Here is an 18,136-nt window from a genome sequence, read left to right as displayed (position 1 = left end):
ATCTCCTTTTGTGTTCCATGGTAGAATGTCATATGGGTTTGGAACAACATGAGGGTGAATAAATGACAGGATTTTCATTTTTGGTGAACTTTCCCTGCATGGTTCCCCAAAACACTTTAATGGGATGAGAGAAATTATTGAATATTAAGACCGTGTTTTGTATCAATGTGTTAAATCTTGTATAACTTAATAAACTCAGCAACAAAAAAAAAAGAAACATCCTCTCACTTTCAACTGCTTTTATTTTCAGCAAACTTAACGTGTAAATATTTGTATGAACACAAAAAGATTCAACAATTAAGACATAAACTGAACAAGTTTCACAGACATGTGACTAACAGAAACTAAAAGTCAGTATCTGGTGTGGCCACCAGCTGCATTAAGTATTGCAGTGTATCTCCTCCTCATGGACTGCACCAGATTTGCCAGTTCTTGCTGCGAGATGTTACCCCACTCTTCCACCAAGGCACTTGCAAGTTCCCAGACATTTCTGGGGGGAATAGCCCTAGCTCTCACCCTCCGATCCAACAGGTCCCAGACGTGCTCAATGGGATTGAGATCTGGGCTCTTCGCTGGCCATGGCAGAACACTGAAATTCCTGTCCTGCAGGAAATCACGCACAGAACGAGCAGTATGGCTGGTGGCATTGTCATGCTGGAGGGTCATGTCAGGATGAGCCTGCAAGAAGGGTACCACATGAGGGAGGAGGATGTCTTCCCTGTTACGCACAGCGTTGAGATTGCCTGCAATGACAACAAGCTCAGTCTGATGATGCTGTGACCGCCCCAGACCATGACGGACCCTCCACCTCCAAATCGATCTCACTCCAGAGTACAGGCCTCAGTGTAACGCTCATTCCTTCGACGATAAACATGAGTCCGAACATCATCCCTGGTGAGACAAAACCGCGACTCATCAGTGAAGAACACTTTTTTCCAGTCCTGTCTGGTCCAGCGAAGGTGGGTTTGTGCCCATAGGCGACATTGTTGCCAGTGATGTCTGGCAAGGACCTGCCTTACAACAGACCTACAAGCCCTCAGTCCAGCCTCTCTCAGCCAACTGCAGACAGTCTGAGCACTGATGATTGTTCGTTCCTGGTGTAACTCAGGCAGTTGTGGTTGCCATCCTGTACCTGTCCCACATGTGATATTCGGATGTACCGATCCTGTGCGGGTGTTGTTACACGTGGTCTGCCACTGCGAGGACGATCAGCTGTCCTTCCTGTCTCCCTGTAGCGCTGTCTTAGGCGACACAGTACAGACATTGCAATTTATTGCTCTGGCCACATCTGCAGTCCTTATGCCTAAAGCACGTTCATGCAGATGAGCAGGGACCCTTGGTCTCTTTAGTGTCCAAAGTTTTTATAACTGTGACAATAATTACCTACCATCTGTAAGCTGTTAGTGTCTTAACGACCATTCCACAGGTGCATGTTCATTAATTGTTTATGGTTCATTGAACAAGCATGGAAAACATTGTTTAATACCTTTACAATAAAGATCTGTAAAGTTATTTGGATTTTTACAAAATTCTTTAAAATACAGTGTCCTGAAAAAGGGTTGTTTCTTTTTTTGCTGAGTTTAGTTCTTTGCTTGGTGTATTTTGCCAGCTTTCATTTTTAAATAAAAATGTTGCCCTTAAATGTAAGTTGTGTATTTAATTCAAGCTCAACCTGGCTTAAAGACCTCTTTTATTAAATCAGCACAATGATCATAAAGAATTTATAGTTCCTAATCTTAAACATAGAAAATGTACAATAAAAAAAAAACGTATGGCTACGTATTATTGGAGCAGCAACTCCAGACCTGCATCCATGTCTCTCTGCACTGTTTTCATTTCAATTTCATTTTGAAATTACCAAAATCCTCTGAAATGCTTCAGCCAGTTCAACATTTGATGTCATCAGTCTGGGTGAGCCGCTAAGTGGTTCAACATTTGATTGCAGGGGATTCAATATGGAGTCTAAAAACAAAAGTTCTTGAGAGGAATGAAGAGCCCGAGACATTTGCCCATCTCACATCGTAGGGTTCATGGCTTCATAGAGCCTCTGTACAGCGAGTTCCAGCATTTCTCTGAGAGAATCATCTTCTGCACTGGCCTCCTCATACTCCACATTCTGAAAACAAAAAACAAGTAAAAATCAATTTGCTTTAAGCCCTTCCCATAAAACATATGTCTTAGCACCAAGGGGTCAAAGCTTGAGGCCTGCTTGTAGATGTCATAACTAAACCATTGGTAACACTTTACAATAAAGTTCCATTTGTTTACATTAATTAACAACATTAGTCAACAATAAACAATACTTTTACAGCATTTATGAATCTTGGTTAGTTTCAACATATACTAATACATTTCTAAATTCAAAAGTTGCATATGTTAACATCAGTTAATGCACTACAACCAATCATGAACTAACAATGAACAATTGTATTTATTAACATTAACAAAGATTCATAAATGCTGTAAAAAAAAAAATAATATTGTTCATTGTTTGTTCATGATACCTAATGCATTAACTAATGTTAATGAATGGAACCTTATTGTAAAGTGTTACCAAACCATTTGGACTTTAAAAAAAACTCTCTCCACTGATATTTGATTTTGCCAATACGGAAAACATAGGTGGTGGTAAAGGCAGATAACCGATTAATCGGTCAATAGTTTTTAAAAACTTTTATTGGATGTTAGATGAAGATTTGGTGCATAACGTTGGTCTTTTGAACTATAAACAAGCCTTAAACACACCAGGGCCTCTTATTTTAAAATGGAGAATTGGCTCCATTACAATATATATTAGCTTTATATTAAGTACTTAACAAATTAAGCCTTTTATAGTCTATATATATATATATATATATATATGGTATAGTCTATACCAGATGAGATTTAATGAAGAATAAGATTTATTATTATTATTCTTCACAAGATATGAATATGGAGACAGCGATGTATGTGCTGATGGGGCACGTTTCAATATAGTCACATTTTACTTTGCATGCCCTTGCTTCAAGTTAGAACACCTGGTTATCTTATCAAAATAACAAAATATGCATTGAAGTGAACATAAAAATATGGAAGTATATTGTCAAGGATGAAAGATTTAGAAATAGCAAATCCCAACGTGATTTGTTTTACTCACCTCTAGAGTCTGCTGTTATACAGTAGAACCAAGACGTTCTAACTGTAGAATCTTCCAGCGCGGACCACAGAGGAATACAGAGGGGGCGGACTATAGGCATAGATATTTGCCCTTAAAGGGATAGTTCACGTTTTTCGCACCAAAAACAATCGTGTCGCTTTAGAAGACATTAATTTAACAGCTGGAGTCGTATGGATGACATTTATGCTGACTGTCTGTTCTTTTTGGAGCTTAAAATGCAAGTGGATGGTGATTCGACTTTTGAAGGACCTACTGAGTGAAGATATTTTTCTAGTTTTCTTCAAATGTGTTCTGGTGAAGAAAGTCATACACACCTGGGATATCATGAGGGTGAGTAAATGATGAGAGAATTTTCAATTTTGGGTGAAAAGCAACATATCGCTTTGCTTTAATACAGTGATCTGGTGAGAATTATGTTGGGCCTCATGTATTCAGATAGAAGACAAAGGCAGGCCTAACAGTCATAAAAACATAACTCAAGCCCCCACCTTCCAAGTCGTAAATTTTACTGATAAAAATCGCGCCAAAATCAACAAAGGGAGTCCAAAACAGACTACAAATCCAGGAAGCCTTGCTCGCTGGAGGATCGAACTCTCGACTCCTATTGGATGAGGCACACAACAGAACGTCCCTCAAACATGACATCATCAGGAGTTCAAATAATTCTGAAATGCTTCCAGAATTCGCTTCCAGCGACTTCGTTCACCGAATACGGACGTAGCTTTTTGCTGCTCTCCGGTGTAACCTTGTGGCATAAGGAAGTAATGTCCAACTTGAAACTGTAGCCATACAATCTCCATCTCGCTGGACGAGTTGAGATTACTCTGTGTTCAACCGAACACTCTAACGGATCCGAAGGAGACCGCCGAGCAATTCGCATCTTCATCCGTTTGCCTACAGAAGTGAAGAGATTAAAGATTTCTCTTCCATCTTCAATCAAGTCGACATTTCTGAGTTCTCTGCCAGCCCGCCAAGAATCAACAGCTGTACCGCCCGCCGACAGAGCGAGGAAACGGCCTCCCGTCATCACACGAGCCTCAAGGAACCGGGTCAAAGTTAAAGGACGGAGGAAAACACATTCTACCTGTGTCCTCATGCGATTCAAGTAAGAGGTTTATGTCTGGGCAGAGATAGAATATTATAGTGTGTTATTCTTGTGTTTCAAGGTTTTTTGCTTGTACAGTTTACGGACCGCCATGTCCGCTAATTATTAATACTCAGGGTATTAATTATCACGAATTTGTTTTGCTGTATTGTGGTCCAACCAAATTGGATTGTTGTGCAATTTCACCATCGGGGGTGAGACAGAAACTGAGTTCATCCATTAAAGAGTCAAATAACGCAGGACTTTTACGAGCCCCGCTCGTAAAACCGCGTCTCTGAGTGATGAGCATAGCTGCTTTCTCTCCAGCTATCGCGAAATCAGCTTTCGGGCTGTCACTTAATAATCTCTCTCTCTCTCTCTCTCACACTAACCACAATGACACACACACACAGTCACACACACACCTTGTGTTATAGAATTATTTTATTTCCATATCTAATCATATCACTGTTTAGTTTGTAGTTGTAAGTCGGAAGTTTATTGACTGCATTGAATTAATTATAAATTGATATTACTGCATAAATAAACTTTGTTTATATTACAAAGAGAAGTGTTTTGGTTTGTTTTGCATACGCCTGTGTCATGCTGACGGGATGTCAGTGCTCGGATTCAAACTTTCATTCATTGTTTTCTTAGGAAAATCGACATCCGAAGAATATCGATTTTCGGGAAAAAAACAATCTAATATTGAGACTGTTTTAATATTTGGTTATTAGTCCCTAATTCCAGGGTGGTGCCCCATCAATGTTAATCCTTATTAATATTCTGTTGATTTTTGATAATTGATAATTATCTTTGATGATTGTTGAATTTAAATGATCAATAAGCTAGTGTTAATTTTAATTAATGTTTCATCGATGTTAACAATTAATGATTATCTTTGATGTGTTGATTTTTTTTAAAGGATTAAAAAGCTACATTGATTCTCATCAATGTTCTATTATTTTAATAATTAGTAATTATCTTTGATAATTATTAATTATTGCTAATAACTAAACTTGCTCCTAAACGTAGCGCACTACATTTACTGGAGCCCCATATGAGGTTTTAATGAGTTAGATTCAATTAATTAATTTAAATATTGATTAATAACTACAGAAATAATTATTAATTATTTCTGATAGTAACACTGATCTAAACAATCATTAAAGCCCTACAATTATATTACAGTTGATGTTTTTCCAGTGACAGGTTTTTTTAGGGCTCTTAAAAACATGAAACGAACTTGATCGTGATTGGCTCAAAAGACCTGGACGCAAAATCGAGTGCCCTTGATTATAGATGGGATTCAAATCGCATACTTTCGGGGGGTTATGTGGCAACTGTGCAACTGCCATTGAGATGAATGATAACGAATAGCTCTTCGCCAGGTATTATAGACCTCTTTGGTTAGCAGCTTTCAGGGTGTGATACTTACTCTGGTTTCCAGGTTAATGTAAGCCGTCTTCCCATCTACACTTACACAAAGACTGTTCTTATCGTTGAAGTCGACACACTCCTCTCCAAACATATCTCTGCAGAGTGCGGCGAACAAAGAATTTAATTAGTCAAAATCATTGCAGCTAAGGTTAGCACAATAGTGCGAGTCTGAACTTACTGGAACATTTTCTGTAATCTGTTCTGGAAAACATTCACGTCCAACTTCTTTTCTTGGGGCTGAATGACTAGCGAATAAAAGAGAATGAGAATATACTGTTTATTAACAGTATATTAATATCTATTTTGTTCCAATCAATCATTTGACAAGGACAGTTCACAATACACAGCCAAAACTGATACACAGAAATGAAAAGATTCACAAAAGACTGATGTTGCCCAGGCTGAATATCTAACAATTTTGAGATCATCAGCATCATCTGGTAATCTACTGATAGTCATGTCAACTGATACATTAATTTGAATAAACAATTAAAACAAACAATATTTAAATATACTTAACATGCATAAACAATTATATAATTATATATATACACACACACACACACACTGGTGATCAAACGTTTGGAATAATGTACAGATTTTGCTGTTTCGGAAGGAAAATGGTCCTTAAATTCACCAAAGTGGCATTCAACTGATCACAAAGTATAGTCAGGACATTACTGATGTAAAAAACAGCACCATCACTATTTGACAAAAGTAATTTTGATGAAATCTAGACAGGCCCCATTTCCAGCAGCCATCACTCCAACACCTTATCCTTGAGTAATCATGCTAAATTGCTAATTTGGTTCTAGAAAACCACTTGCCATTATATCAAACACAGTTGAAAGATATTTGGTTCATTAAATGAAGTTTAACATTGTCTTTGTGTTTGTTTTTGAGTTGCCACAGTATGCAATAGACTGGCATGTCTTAAGGTCAACATTAGGTCAAAAATGGCAAAAAATGAAACAGCTTTCTCTAGAAACTCATCAGTCAATCATTGTTTTGAGGAATGAAGGATATACAATGCTTGAAATTGCCAAAAAAACTGAAGATTTCATGCAAAGGTGTACACTACAGTCTTCAAAGACAAACGACAACTGTCTCTAACAAGGACAGAAAGAGATGTGGAAGGCCAGATGTACGACTAAACAAAAGGAAAAACATCAGAGTCTTTAGTTTGAGAAACAGATGCCTTACATGTCTTCAGCTGACAGCTTCTTTGAATTCTACCTGCTCAGTTTCATGTACAACAGTAAAGAGAAGACTCAGGGGTGCAGACCTTATGAGAAGAATTGCAAAGAAAAAGTCACTTTTGAAACAGAAAAACAACAAGAAAAAAGGTTAGAGTGGGCAAAGAAACACAGACATTGGACAACAGATAATTGGAAAAGAGTGTTATGGATCTTTTTTTTTGTTGTTTTTTTTTGGGGGGGGGGATTTTTTCCCCTTTTTCTCCCAATTTGGAATGCCCAATTCCCAATGCACTCTAAGTCCTGGTGGTCGCATAGTGATTCGCCTCAGTCCGGGTGGTGGAGGACGAATCCCAGTTGCCTCCACGTCTGAGACAGTCAACCCACGCATCTTATCACGTGGCTTGTTGAGCGCGTTGCCACAGAGACATAGCGCGTGTGGAGGCTTCACGCCATCCACCGCGGCATCCGCGCTCAATTCACCATGCGCCCCACCGAGAACAAACCACATTATAGTGACCATGAGGAGGTTACCCCATGTGACTCTACCCTCCCTAGCAACCGGGCCAATTTGGTTGCTTAGGAGACCTGGCTGGAGTCACTCAGCACGCCCTGGGATTCGAACTAGCGAACTCCAGGGGTGGTAGCCAGCGTATTTTACCGCTGAGCTACCCAGGCCCCTAGTGTTATGGATCTTAACCCTATTGAGCTTTTGTGGGATCAGCTAGACTGTAAGGTGCGTGAGAAGTGCCCGACAAGACAGCCACATCTACGTTAAGTACTACAGGAAGCGTGGGGTGAAATGTCACCTGAGTATCTGGACAAACTGACAGCTAGAATGCCAAGGATCTGCAAAGCTGTCATTGCTGCATGTGGAGGATTTTTTGATGAGAACACTGAAGTAGTTTTAGAAGTTCTGAATATTTTTTTCAAATTGTAATAGTAATTTTTTACGTTATTAATGTCCTGACTATACACTGTGATCAGTTGAATGCCACTTTGGTGAATAAAAGTACCAATTTCTTTCCATAAGAGCAAAATCTGTATTTTATTCCAAACTTTTGGCCGCCAGTGTATATTATATTATATATATATATATATATATACACACATACATACATACATACACACACACATCAATCAGCCACAACATTAAAACCACCTGCCTAATATTGTGTAGGTCCCCCTCGTGCCATCAACCGTGATCTACACAATATTAGGCTGATATTGTGGCTGATCGGTGTGTGTGTGTGTATATGTATATATATATATATATATATTAGTATATAAAATCAGTGGTATATTGACTATCGGCCAAAATTGTTACCAGATACAGCATTGGTTATTGAAAAACCCATATAAAAGAATGCTAAAAAAATATTTAAACATTTTTCTGATTAATCGTTGATGCAAACATTAATGTATACTATAATCTTACCTTTCTGTGCTTTGGGATTTGACTGCACTTCCAAGACCACTGTGGTGACTGCATCAGCATACATGTCATTCAATGGGTTGGCAACCCACTGGTGGAAGACACACAACCAACTTAACACACTTCTGTTTCCCTATTAACACTGCTATATGAATCACTGGCATGCAGCTCCCACCTCCAACACAACCATGTTGCTATCATGATTCAATGTGATGCTGTTAAACACTCTTAGAGTGTTTTTCTCTGCCGTTTCAATATCCTCCACATCACCTATAACACACATACGCACACAAAATATTTACTGTTATACAGTGGGGTTCAACTTGTCTGAGACCACATTAGAAATCTGGGATTAAAATGGGCTTAATGATTTAAAAAACAACAAAAACAAAGAAACACTGACATAAAATAGAATGAAACTCTGCACTATTTCTTAGTCACTAATCAATTAAGCAAATTTGTGACATTATCCATGTTAACTCATAAGAAAGTTTAGATTTCCTTGCTTCTATTAAAGCACACATGATGCACACGGATACCTGTCAAGTGGCGTAGCTGACTTAACAGCAGGGGAAAAGGACCAGTGAAGGGAATCGCTAGAGTCTGTTTCACTGTGCTCATAGCCAGATCAGTGTAATCTGAACCATTAAAAACAAGACACAGGTCAAGGTACCACATACACACACACATACATAAGCACCACATATAAAGTACATGAATGGATAATAGCTGTTTCCAACAAACACCAACTCACTGGAGAGGTCAGAGGGAGAGAGGATGTGATAATTGAAGTTCTTTTTGACCAGAATGCCGGAGACCCTCTGGCCCTGTGAACACTTCTTATCCGCAAGAGAGCCCATCACCTTAAGACCACACACAAACAACTCAAATTATAAAACAGATAGTTCTGAATCTAAAATCTGATTTTAGATTCAATTTAGATAAGAGCCGATACACACCTGAACAATTCTTTTAAAGCACCAAGTTGCTACACCGCTAAATTGTAACTGTTAACAGCCTACAGTTAAAGGAACAGTTCACCGAAAAATGAAAATTCTCTCATTTACTCACCCTCATGCCATCCCAGATGTGTATGGCTTTATTTTTCTGCTGAACACAAACAGAGATCTTTAGAAGAGTATTTCAGCTCAAAATTTCCAAAGCTTTTGGAATTTACCAAAAAGCTCCAAAAACGACATAAAGGCTGCATAAAAGTAATCCATACGACTCCAGTCGTTAAATTAATGTCTTCAGAAGCGATATGATAGGTGTAAGAAACAGATCAATATTTAAGTCCTTTTTACTGCCAATTCTCCTCCCTGTCCAGTAGGTGGTGATATGCACGAAGAATGCGAATTGCCAAAAATGAAGAATGATTAAAAAGTGGAGATTTATAGTAAAAAAATAAAAAAAGCACTTAAATATTGATCTGTTTCTTACACCTATCATATCGCTTCTGAAGACATGGATTAAACCACTGGAATCATATGGATTACTTTTATGCTGCCTTTGTGCTTTTTAGACCTTCAAAGTTCTGGCCACTATTCACTTGCATTGTATGGACCTACACAGCTGAATTATTCTTCTAAAAATCTTTGTGTTCAGCTGAAGAAATAAAGTCATACACATCTGGGATATCATGAGGGTGACTAAATGATGAGAGAATTTTCATTTTTGGCTGAACTATTCCTTTGAGCTAATGAGCCATTTTACTTGGCATAAGAACTGTAACTGTGATTACTATTACTCTAAATAACTACTTATTGAACACACTGTCCATTGCTGCAGTCTCACCTTCGCCAGTTTCTCTCCTCTGAAGTTCAGTGTGACGGCCTCAGTGTTACGAGGGTTGTGCACCTCAATGTGAACCTCATCATTGTCTTCATACTCTCTGATCAGGGCAGCTTTCAGTCGAGCCATCTCATTCTGCTCTCCATGAACTAGGATCTAAAATTAATACATCACATCAGCAGTTCATTTATCAAAATAACACCTGAACTGAACCAAAACTGTTCCCTTGGCCATCTCATACTGTTCTGTTTCAAACCAGAATAAGGTAACAGAAATCATGGCGAGAAAAAACAGGTTTGCTTTGCAATACGTACCACATGAGGAGGTTTCAGAGCTCGGATGAACTCGCTGGTCTGCTGGTAGTCTGTGTGAGCAGAGAAGGAGATGTAGTCCACGGACATCTTCAATGGAAGCTTCTGTCCTGACATTGTGGTGATCTCCTCTGGTTCAGACATGATATGCTGCACAGAGAGGACAGTGTGAACAGGTCAATTGTGCCCATGTGCCATTAATAAGATAAATTATATTAAATTCACCATTTATTAAAAAACCTTGCTGATTTGGCTGGTACTAACACTGGAAAACGAGGAGCTTTACCTTGGCAAGAGTTCCTTCCACGCAGTAACCTGCTATGATGACACCGTTTCTCTTATCTGTGCACCAGCTTTCAAACAGCTCTCTGGATAGACCGCTCTGCATCATACCTGGAGATGCCATCACCACACTAGGACCAATGTCATCAAAATGGTCCATGCTCTGGATGAGAGGGCACAAATTTATAGTTAGGGACCATTCACGCTGTTTTTGCATTTGTCTGCGCTGTTTTCAATTGTTTTTCTATGTAAACATGACATTAGACGGAGGTCTTAAATTGTTCCATCAAGTCTCACTGTTTTTTCAGCATCTCGCGCAGGATTGCCACGTTATTTAGATGCCGTGTCAAGTTTAAAAGATTTTCAAAAAGAGTCTCAAGACACCTGCATTATATTCTATACTATTCGTTATATTCAGGGTTATGAAAAGTATCGTAGTTTTCAGTAGTCAGTACCGATGCAAGTGAAATTTCACGGTTCTCGATACCAATTTCGATACCACAGCAAAAATATGCAAATATGGTAATGTGCTATTGAACGACCTCCTTTAGCCTATTTAAAGTTAAATTTCAATGTAAATACTATATTAAAAGAAATGCATGTTTCTCAATTACATATGCATTGCTTATTGTAAGTGTTTATTAAGTAGGACCCTACTGAAATCTGTTTATATTCAGAGAATATTACATTTTACTATACAGTTGTAACATAATTGTCACAATTTCTTACATTTTAGTAGTCCAGTTTTTATTTTGACGTGAGCTTTTATTTTGACGTGAGCTTTTATTTTGACGTGTGTTTTTGATGGAAGCTTAGCTTCTCCAGATAAACAGTCCGTTACATGGCCCAGTGTGATTGTTAAAGCGCAAATGCTGTGATTTATTTATACAAGTATATAGCTTGCATGTGCTGCACGCTTCACAGTGGATTAATGCTCTGCTCTGTCATCTTATTTAACACAGCGCGCATGATTCTCAATGTCTGTGGAGTTTCCAGTGTATGAGCAGTCGTCTTCACACATTCATTTAAAACACGCAGCTCATGCAGACTAAGATTGCAGTCTTTCGCGGTTTAATAATCCCACTAGGATATATCATGATTGTTTTATTTTTTTTTATTAATTGTGCATTAATATCCCCCCCAAATGTGTCAAATTCGTGTGTGAGGATTTGGAAGCAGTTTGTTTTTTTTTGTTTTTTAAGCACAAGAATGTGTTTGGTTTGAACAGCCTGTCAGGGTACATTTGGACTTTAGTCCGTTGTTGGAGGTGTAGAACTCAAGACCACATAGTCACAGGACTCAGTCCTAAAGTGTCCTTCAGTATTTCACTGAACTCATCTACATCAGTTAATTTTTGCTTGTCTATTCACAGACTTTAAAGATGCCCACCTTGAGGTTGCTGATATGCTTGAAGACAAAGGGGTTGTTTATGTTAATGGCCTTGCGAATTTTGTCATTCATGGCGTTCACGTAGGTCTGGTACACAGCCATGCACTTCTTTGCCAGGGAGGAGGCATAATAAATAGGAATGTCATGGAGTTCAGGGTGATTCTGCCAGTATTCATCTGTAACAGATGACAGGAAGAACTTCACTGGTTTTCATCATAAGGCTGAGTGATCTGCTGATAATCTATGGTTCTTGGTGAAAGTCTAAATTACTTCAGAACCTACCTCAAGGCTCACCTGTCCTCTTTGACCTTTGAACTGTAGTGGTCACTTCATGTTTGGATATTTCATTTTATTCCAATGTGTATAACATTGTGTTATTCTGTTTCATCTTAATGTACAGCACTTTTGTCTACAATGTAGTTTTTAAAGTGCTTTGACTTAAACTGCAGGACTTTACCTAGAATGAGCAGCAGTTCCTGGGCTCGACCCAAAGCAAAGACAGGGATCAGACAGCGGCCCTCGCGGTTCACTATATCATGAACTGTGTTACAGAAACGAGCCTCTCTCTCCTCTCTCTTCTCATGGATGTGTGTGCCGTATGTTGACTCCTTCGTGAACAGAAAAATGGGGATAAATCTAAAAGACATGAACTTTAAAAGAAACCATGTATCCAGCATATACTGTAATGCTCTGACTCACTGTAATGAGAATGTCTGGTTTGACGCTGGGAATCTCAGCTGCCATAAGATGTCTGTCTTCTTGACGTGAGAAATCTCCTGTGTACAGCAGCTAAAAAGTAAAGTAATAACCACGATCATTATCGAAAATTGCGTATAAATCTTAGTGACTGGGTTCTCACACCTTCTGACCGATTCATTTACATTTGTGAATACTGGATAAAGACAGACAGAGATTTCTAGCCAATGAAATATTTTAGAGCTGAGCATAACTAGAAACATTTAAATTTACTTTAGAAACTTTCATGACTTTTCCATACATTTTTAAAGGAATGTTCAATACAAATTAAGCTCAATTTGTGGCATAATGTTGATTATCAAAAACATTATTGCGATCGTTCAACGTTCAAAAAAATAAACTAAACTGGTTACAGTTAAGGCACTTACAATGGAACTGAATGGGGCCAGTTCATAAATACTAAGGGTTAGTTCACCCAAAAGTGACAATTCTCTAATCATTTACTCACCCTTATGCCAGCAAAGATGTGTATGACTTACTTTATTCCGCAGAACACAAATTAATATTTTTAGAGGAATATCTCAGCTCTGCAGGTCCTTACAATGCAAGAGAATTAATGACCAAAACTTTGAAGCTCTAAAAAGCTCATAAAGGCAGCATAAAAGTAATCCATACAACTCTAGTGATTTAATCCATGTCTTTTGAAGCAATCTAATCAGTTTTAAGTGAGAACAGACCAAAATGTAACCTTTTTAACTGCCGTTTTTTGGCACGATCATGATTTCAAGCTGGATTACACTACCTAGGAGGTGTAATGGAGCTTGAAATCATGATCACCATGTTCACACTTGGCCACTTCATGCGTTTTCGCTGATCGAATAGCGATCCGATCATGAAAAAAACCAGGTGTAAATGCCCTCCGAAACACATTCGAGACGGATCACAATCCATTCAATCCGCTTCAGGAGGTGATTTGAGACGCATTCCAGACAAAACTCGGTCAAGTGTAAATGCATTTGCCTGTTCAAGCCACATGTAAGCAGCGCTGCGTCAGCATAGGAAAAATGCGAAACATAACAGCTGTCACTGAATATTTGCATTGGGCTCGGTCACGCACTAAATAATAACAGAAATAAATGAATGCACATTGTAGGAGAGACAGAACTTTTTTCCTCATTTATTTGATGCAGATCGCTGATGAAACTGAAACTAAACACTGACATGAGCCCAGAGGGGAAAAACACAAAGCGTGGCCATACTAATACACACGCGTGCTGGGCAAAGTCACTTTGAATTAGGGATGCACCGATCCGATGCCTGTATCGGTATCGGCTCCGATACTGACGTTTTTAAACGGATCGGGTATCAGTCCGACAAGCCCGATCCAAATCCAATAGTGTGTGTTAGTCATGTTCGTTACTGTCAAGCTCAAAAAAATTACATAAAAGAATCATTAAAACACAATTAAAGTAGTTCATATGACTCGTGCATTTTATTCAAAGCCACTTGAAGACGTGCGATAATTCTGTGAATCACAAAAGACTGTGTTTAATAAGTAAATATATAAAATGCACGCGCAGCTCCAGCACGTTATTGAATGGTGTTGCTCTTGTTTACACACACTCGCGGCTATTTTTAGCCTTCACAGCGGTGCGCAATATTTGAGCGCTACTCACGAACAACATCTCAGATGTAGATGCTCAATAGTTCGGTTCACATAGTATGCATTTAGAACGGCACTTGGTGCTTTTTTTTTTTTTTTTTTTTTTTAACCAGAATTTGAAGCAGCAGCAAATTTACTGTGAGCTTGCCTACAAACAGACACATACAGGACGTCCTGGAGAGTTCAGAATGTCAAAATAAAAGCGTGAGTGTTTAAAAGTTAAAGGTGTCACAAGCAGAAATATGAACTCAGTAGCAGGGTTTATTGAACAGATGATTGAAACAGTGATGTAAAACATCACGTTGAGTAAATCCAGTTGAGCACAGTGGCAAATAGCAGGTGAGTAATATCCAGACAGATAGAAAGATCTGGAATCTCAGATATACTATCGATGAGAACAGACAGAGTGTATGTGAAAGCGAGGTATATATGCAGTCCTTGATTAGCCACTAATGATATGCAGGTGCGTGTGATCAGAACTCAGGGGAGAGTGAGCAAAGAAAGAGAGAGAGAGAGATGGGTGGTCCGTGACAAAAGGTGCACGATTGAGATATTACTATTAGAATATATTATTATTATTATTATTATTATCATTTGTTTTCAAATTATAATATTTAAGTTGAATGGGTTCCAAAAAATAACTGTGTAAATGAAAAGTGAGCTGATATCTTACAACTAAATTTAACAAAAAAAAAGAGATCTTAAATCCTTAAAGTCTAGATACAAGCTGAAATAAATGTGCAAAAAAAAAAACAAAACAAAAAAACAGCTTCTTTTCTACTGATGACTTATACTGGAATTACTGTTAATTTTGCTGCTACATTATCCAGTATACTATTTAAAGTTTTTCTTAATAAGCTATACATTTATATTGAAATAATGTGTAGTTAGAGGTTTGTTTCTTTACATATTAAAGAGAACACCCAATTAGTTCCACACAATAATGGAAAGATATTATAAACTGATTATGCAAAAAACACCACTGGTCGGCCGATACTGATATTTCCAATATCGGAAGAGAAAAAGTGGTATCGGTGCATCCCTACTTTGAATCAAATAATAAAGCACATATTTTAAATTCACTGCCTGGAATTAGCATAATCATGGAATTGAACTGTTTTCTTTGCATTTAATGCGGGAATTCGTGATCGGATTTATATCTGTTTGCCGGAGAAACACTGATGTGTGGAAGTGTAAACGGAATGTGCTTTTCAACTGGATAGCAATTAGATCAGTGAAAAGCACATGTATTGGCCAAGTGTAAATAGGCCCTTATTGTGAAAAAGTAGTTCTATTTTGGTCTGTTCTCATCCAAAATCGATTGGATCACTTCAGAAGTCATGTAGAGTACTTTTATGCTGCCTTTATGTGCTTTTTGGAGCTTCATAGTTTTGGTCACCATTCACTTGCATTGACAGAGATGAGATATTCTTCTAAAAGTCTTTGTTTGTATTCAGCAGAAGAAAGTAAGTCACATTTGGGACAGCATGAGGGTGCAAAATGATGAGAATTTTCATTTTTCGGTGAACTACTCCTTTAAAATACACCTTGTTTCAAAAGAATAGCCACAAGACATGAACATGATACATGTTAACATTGTTTAAGTGTGATAAAATCACTTACTAATTTTGTCAGTGCAACGTTACATCAAATATTACTTCACTGCCGTATTGATGCAATACCAGTAAGCCCTGCAAGCAATTCACACTTAAATCAAATAGCATGTATAATGTTTACATCTTGTGGCTATACTTTTGAAACGTATGTGTATTTTAATGGCCATTACTTGTAGGAATGTACAAGATTACATTAATTTCCACTGCTTTTTCCACCCTTGAAATCACATTTTTAATATTCCCATATATTTACAGGGTTTGCATGACCTACCTTCACTCCAGCAATCTCGATCATGAACATGGCGGCACCCAAAACATGACCGGCATGGTAGCACCAAAACTTGATGCCAGCCACCTCTTTCACTTCATGGAAGTTGATGGTCTCAATCTTGTCCATGCTTTCTTCTAGGTCAGTCTCTGTATATAGCATGTCATCTGCTGAGATGTTGCTTCAAACAAAAATGAAGCAACAGGAAAAAATTAAGAAATATAATTATCCATTGCTGGCTGTAAGTCAATTCTTAAAGTTTTTTTATTTAAATTGTTTTATCCAATTCATTCAGTGTCTAAAAGGTGCTAAAAGCAGTAACAAGAGTTGCAGTATACCTGACTTTCACATAGTCTGAAAGTAACCAGCGGTATATGGCTTTGGTGGCATGAGTCATGAAAGTCCTCCCTTTGAAACTTGTCTTCTGTAAAAACCATGGCAAGGCTCCACAATGATCCAGGTGGAAACTGGCAGAAAGAAAGAGGATTTAAGCAGATGTGTGTAGGTCAGCATGATTCAATATCATTTATTTGAAAGAAACTGAACTCACTGGCTGATGAGGAGCAGATCAATCTCAGCTGGGTCTATCAAATCAATGTAAGGCAAAGCATCCATGCCCTCCAATCCAGGGTGGATGCCACAGTCCAGCTGGAAAGACATGACTTGTCAGAGAACATATGTCAAATCCATCAAAACTGGGAGACCATGAAAACTGTGCTTACCATGATCTTACGACCCTTGAATTCCAGGATGATGCATGACCTGCCCACCTCTTGACCAGCTCCTCTGTTAGACACATCACAAGGAAAAAAAAAAAATCTAATAACTCATAGGAAAAGCTAAACACGGGTGCAAAACAATGACTGCACGTTCCTGCTTTAATCTCACTTTGGTCTTGTTAGATGATGTCTTTATACATATTAATTATGAAAACTAAAGTAATAGTGAGTGAACTAAACATTAGGCAGGGAATTTGGCTCGCTATTTAAATGAACTCACAGTGGTCTTATAAGCAGCTGGTCACTCTCTTCTACAGGCACTGATGCATCCGCTTTTCGTTTCATAGCCATGTTTACGAAACCTTTTACGCTAAACCAAGAAGCAGTGATTTCATATCCACCAATGGCACTAATAAAAGACAACAAGCATGAGTACTGGACCAACACACTGCGGATAAAACAAGTACTTCCGGTGTGACCACGAGACGCGTCAAAAATAAAAGTCCTACTACATTTTTTATTTTTTATTTTATTTTTTTTTTTTTTTTTTGCTGGAGTGACTGGAACACATATGATGCCATAATTAAACTGTAAAATAAAAAAATAAAAAAATAAATAAAGCGATCGGTTTTAAAATGTGAACTGCTGTGAAATGATAGCCAATAAAAGTAAAATGTATTTAACCAAATTCTAAAAATGGAGAACTAACATTAAACATATGAAACCACAGATTCATATAAATATTGATTTAATAGAGATTTAAAAACATTCATATTTAAAATAGACATCGAATCACAAAAAATTAAAGGAGCAACATAATAAAAAGCCTGCCGTTTTGGAAATGCGTTCCATGTGGAAATGTACAGTCTACTAAACACCCATACATGAGAAATGCATTATTTTAGAGTCTGCTGAAACCACATTGTACACAAGGGTTTACAGCATAAGGGGCCGTTCAGACAGAACATGTTCTTGCGCTACAAAAACTAGACGCAGCCAGAGATTATTTATCAGAGACGGGCCACTTTTATTAAAATTAATGGGATAAATTGGAACGTCCAAAGCCCAGCGGATGTAGAAAAGGAA

General features: G+C 38.0%; 1 protein-coding gene across 3 annotated transcripts; it reads right to left on the bottom strand.

The window, feature by feature from the left end:
* Positions 1 to 224: 224 nt before the first annotated feature.
* Positions 225 to 17,516, bottom strand: LOC127416489 (cleavage and polyadenylation specificity factor subunit 3-like). Of its 3 annotated transcripts, XR_007893116.1 has the most exons (19): positions 17,331 to 17,516; positions 17,054 to 17,117; positions 16,882 to 16,979; positions 16,670 to 16,798; positions 16,335 to 16,512; positions 12,788 to 12,877; positions 12,546 to 12,696; positions 12,089 to 12,264; positions 10,704 to 10,862; positions 10,421 to 10,567; positions 10,110 to 10,262; positions 9,070 to 9,178; positions 8,855 to 8,953; positions 8,491 to 8,585; positions 8,319 to 8,406; positions 5,863 to 5,929; positions 5,683 to 5,779; positions 1,859 to 2,116; positions 225 to 1,241 (listed from the first exon to the last, which is right to left on the bottom strand). XR_007893116.1 is itself a non-coding variant. In XM_051655888.1 (18 exons), exons 1-18 carry the CDS (start codon positions 17,399 to 17,401, stop codon positions 2,015 to 2,017), a joined length of 2,073 nt encoding a protein of 690 aa, XP_051511848.1. In that variant the 5' UTR covers positions 17,402 to 17,516; the 3' UTR covers positions 225 to 2,014. The 3 variants fall into 3 exon arrangements, 1 of the variants encoding a protein (XP_051511848.1); XM_051655888.1 differs by having other exon boundaries at positions 225 to 2,116; XR_007893117.1 differs by lacking the exons at positions 225 to 1,241; positions 1,859 to 2,116 and adding an exon at positions 6,888 to 6,969 and having other exon boundaries at positions 5,708 to 5,779.
* Positions 17,517 to 18,136: the final 620 nt, after the last annotated feature.

The sequence above is a fragment of the Myxocyprinus asiaticus genome, chromosome 25, assembly GCF_019703515.2.
Source record: "Myxocyprinus asiaticus isolate MX2 ecotype Aquarium Trade chromosome 25, UBuf_Myxa_2, whole genome shotgun sequence".
NCBI classification, from domain to species: Eukaryota; Metazoa; Chordata; class Actinopteri; order Cypriniformes; family Catostomidae; genus Myxocyprinus; species Myxocyprinus asiaticus.
This window is presented reverse-complemented; position numbering and strand designations above follow the sequence as displayed.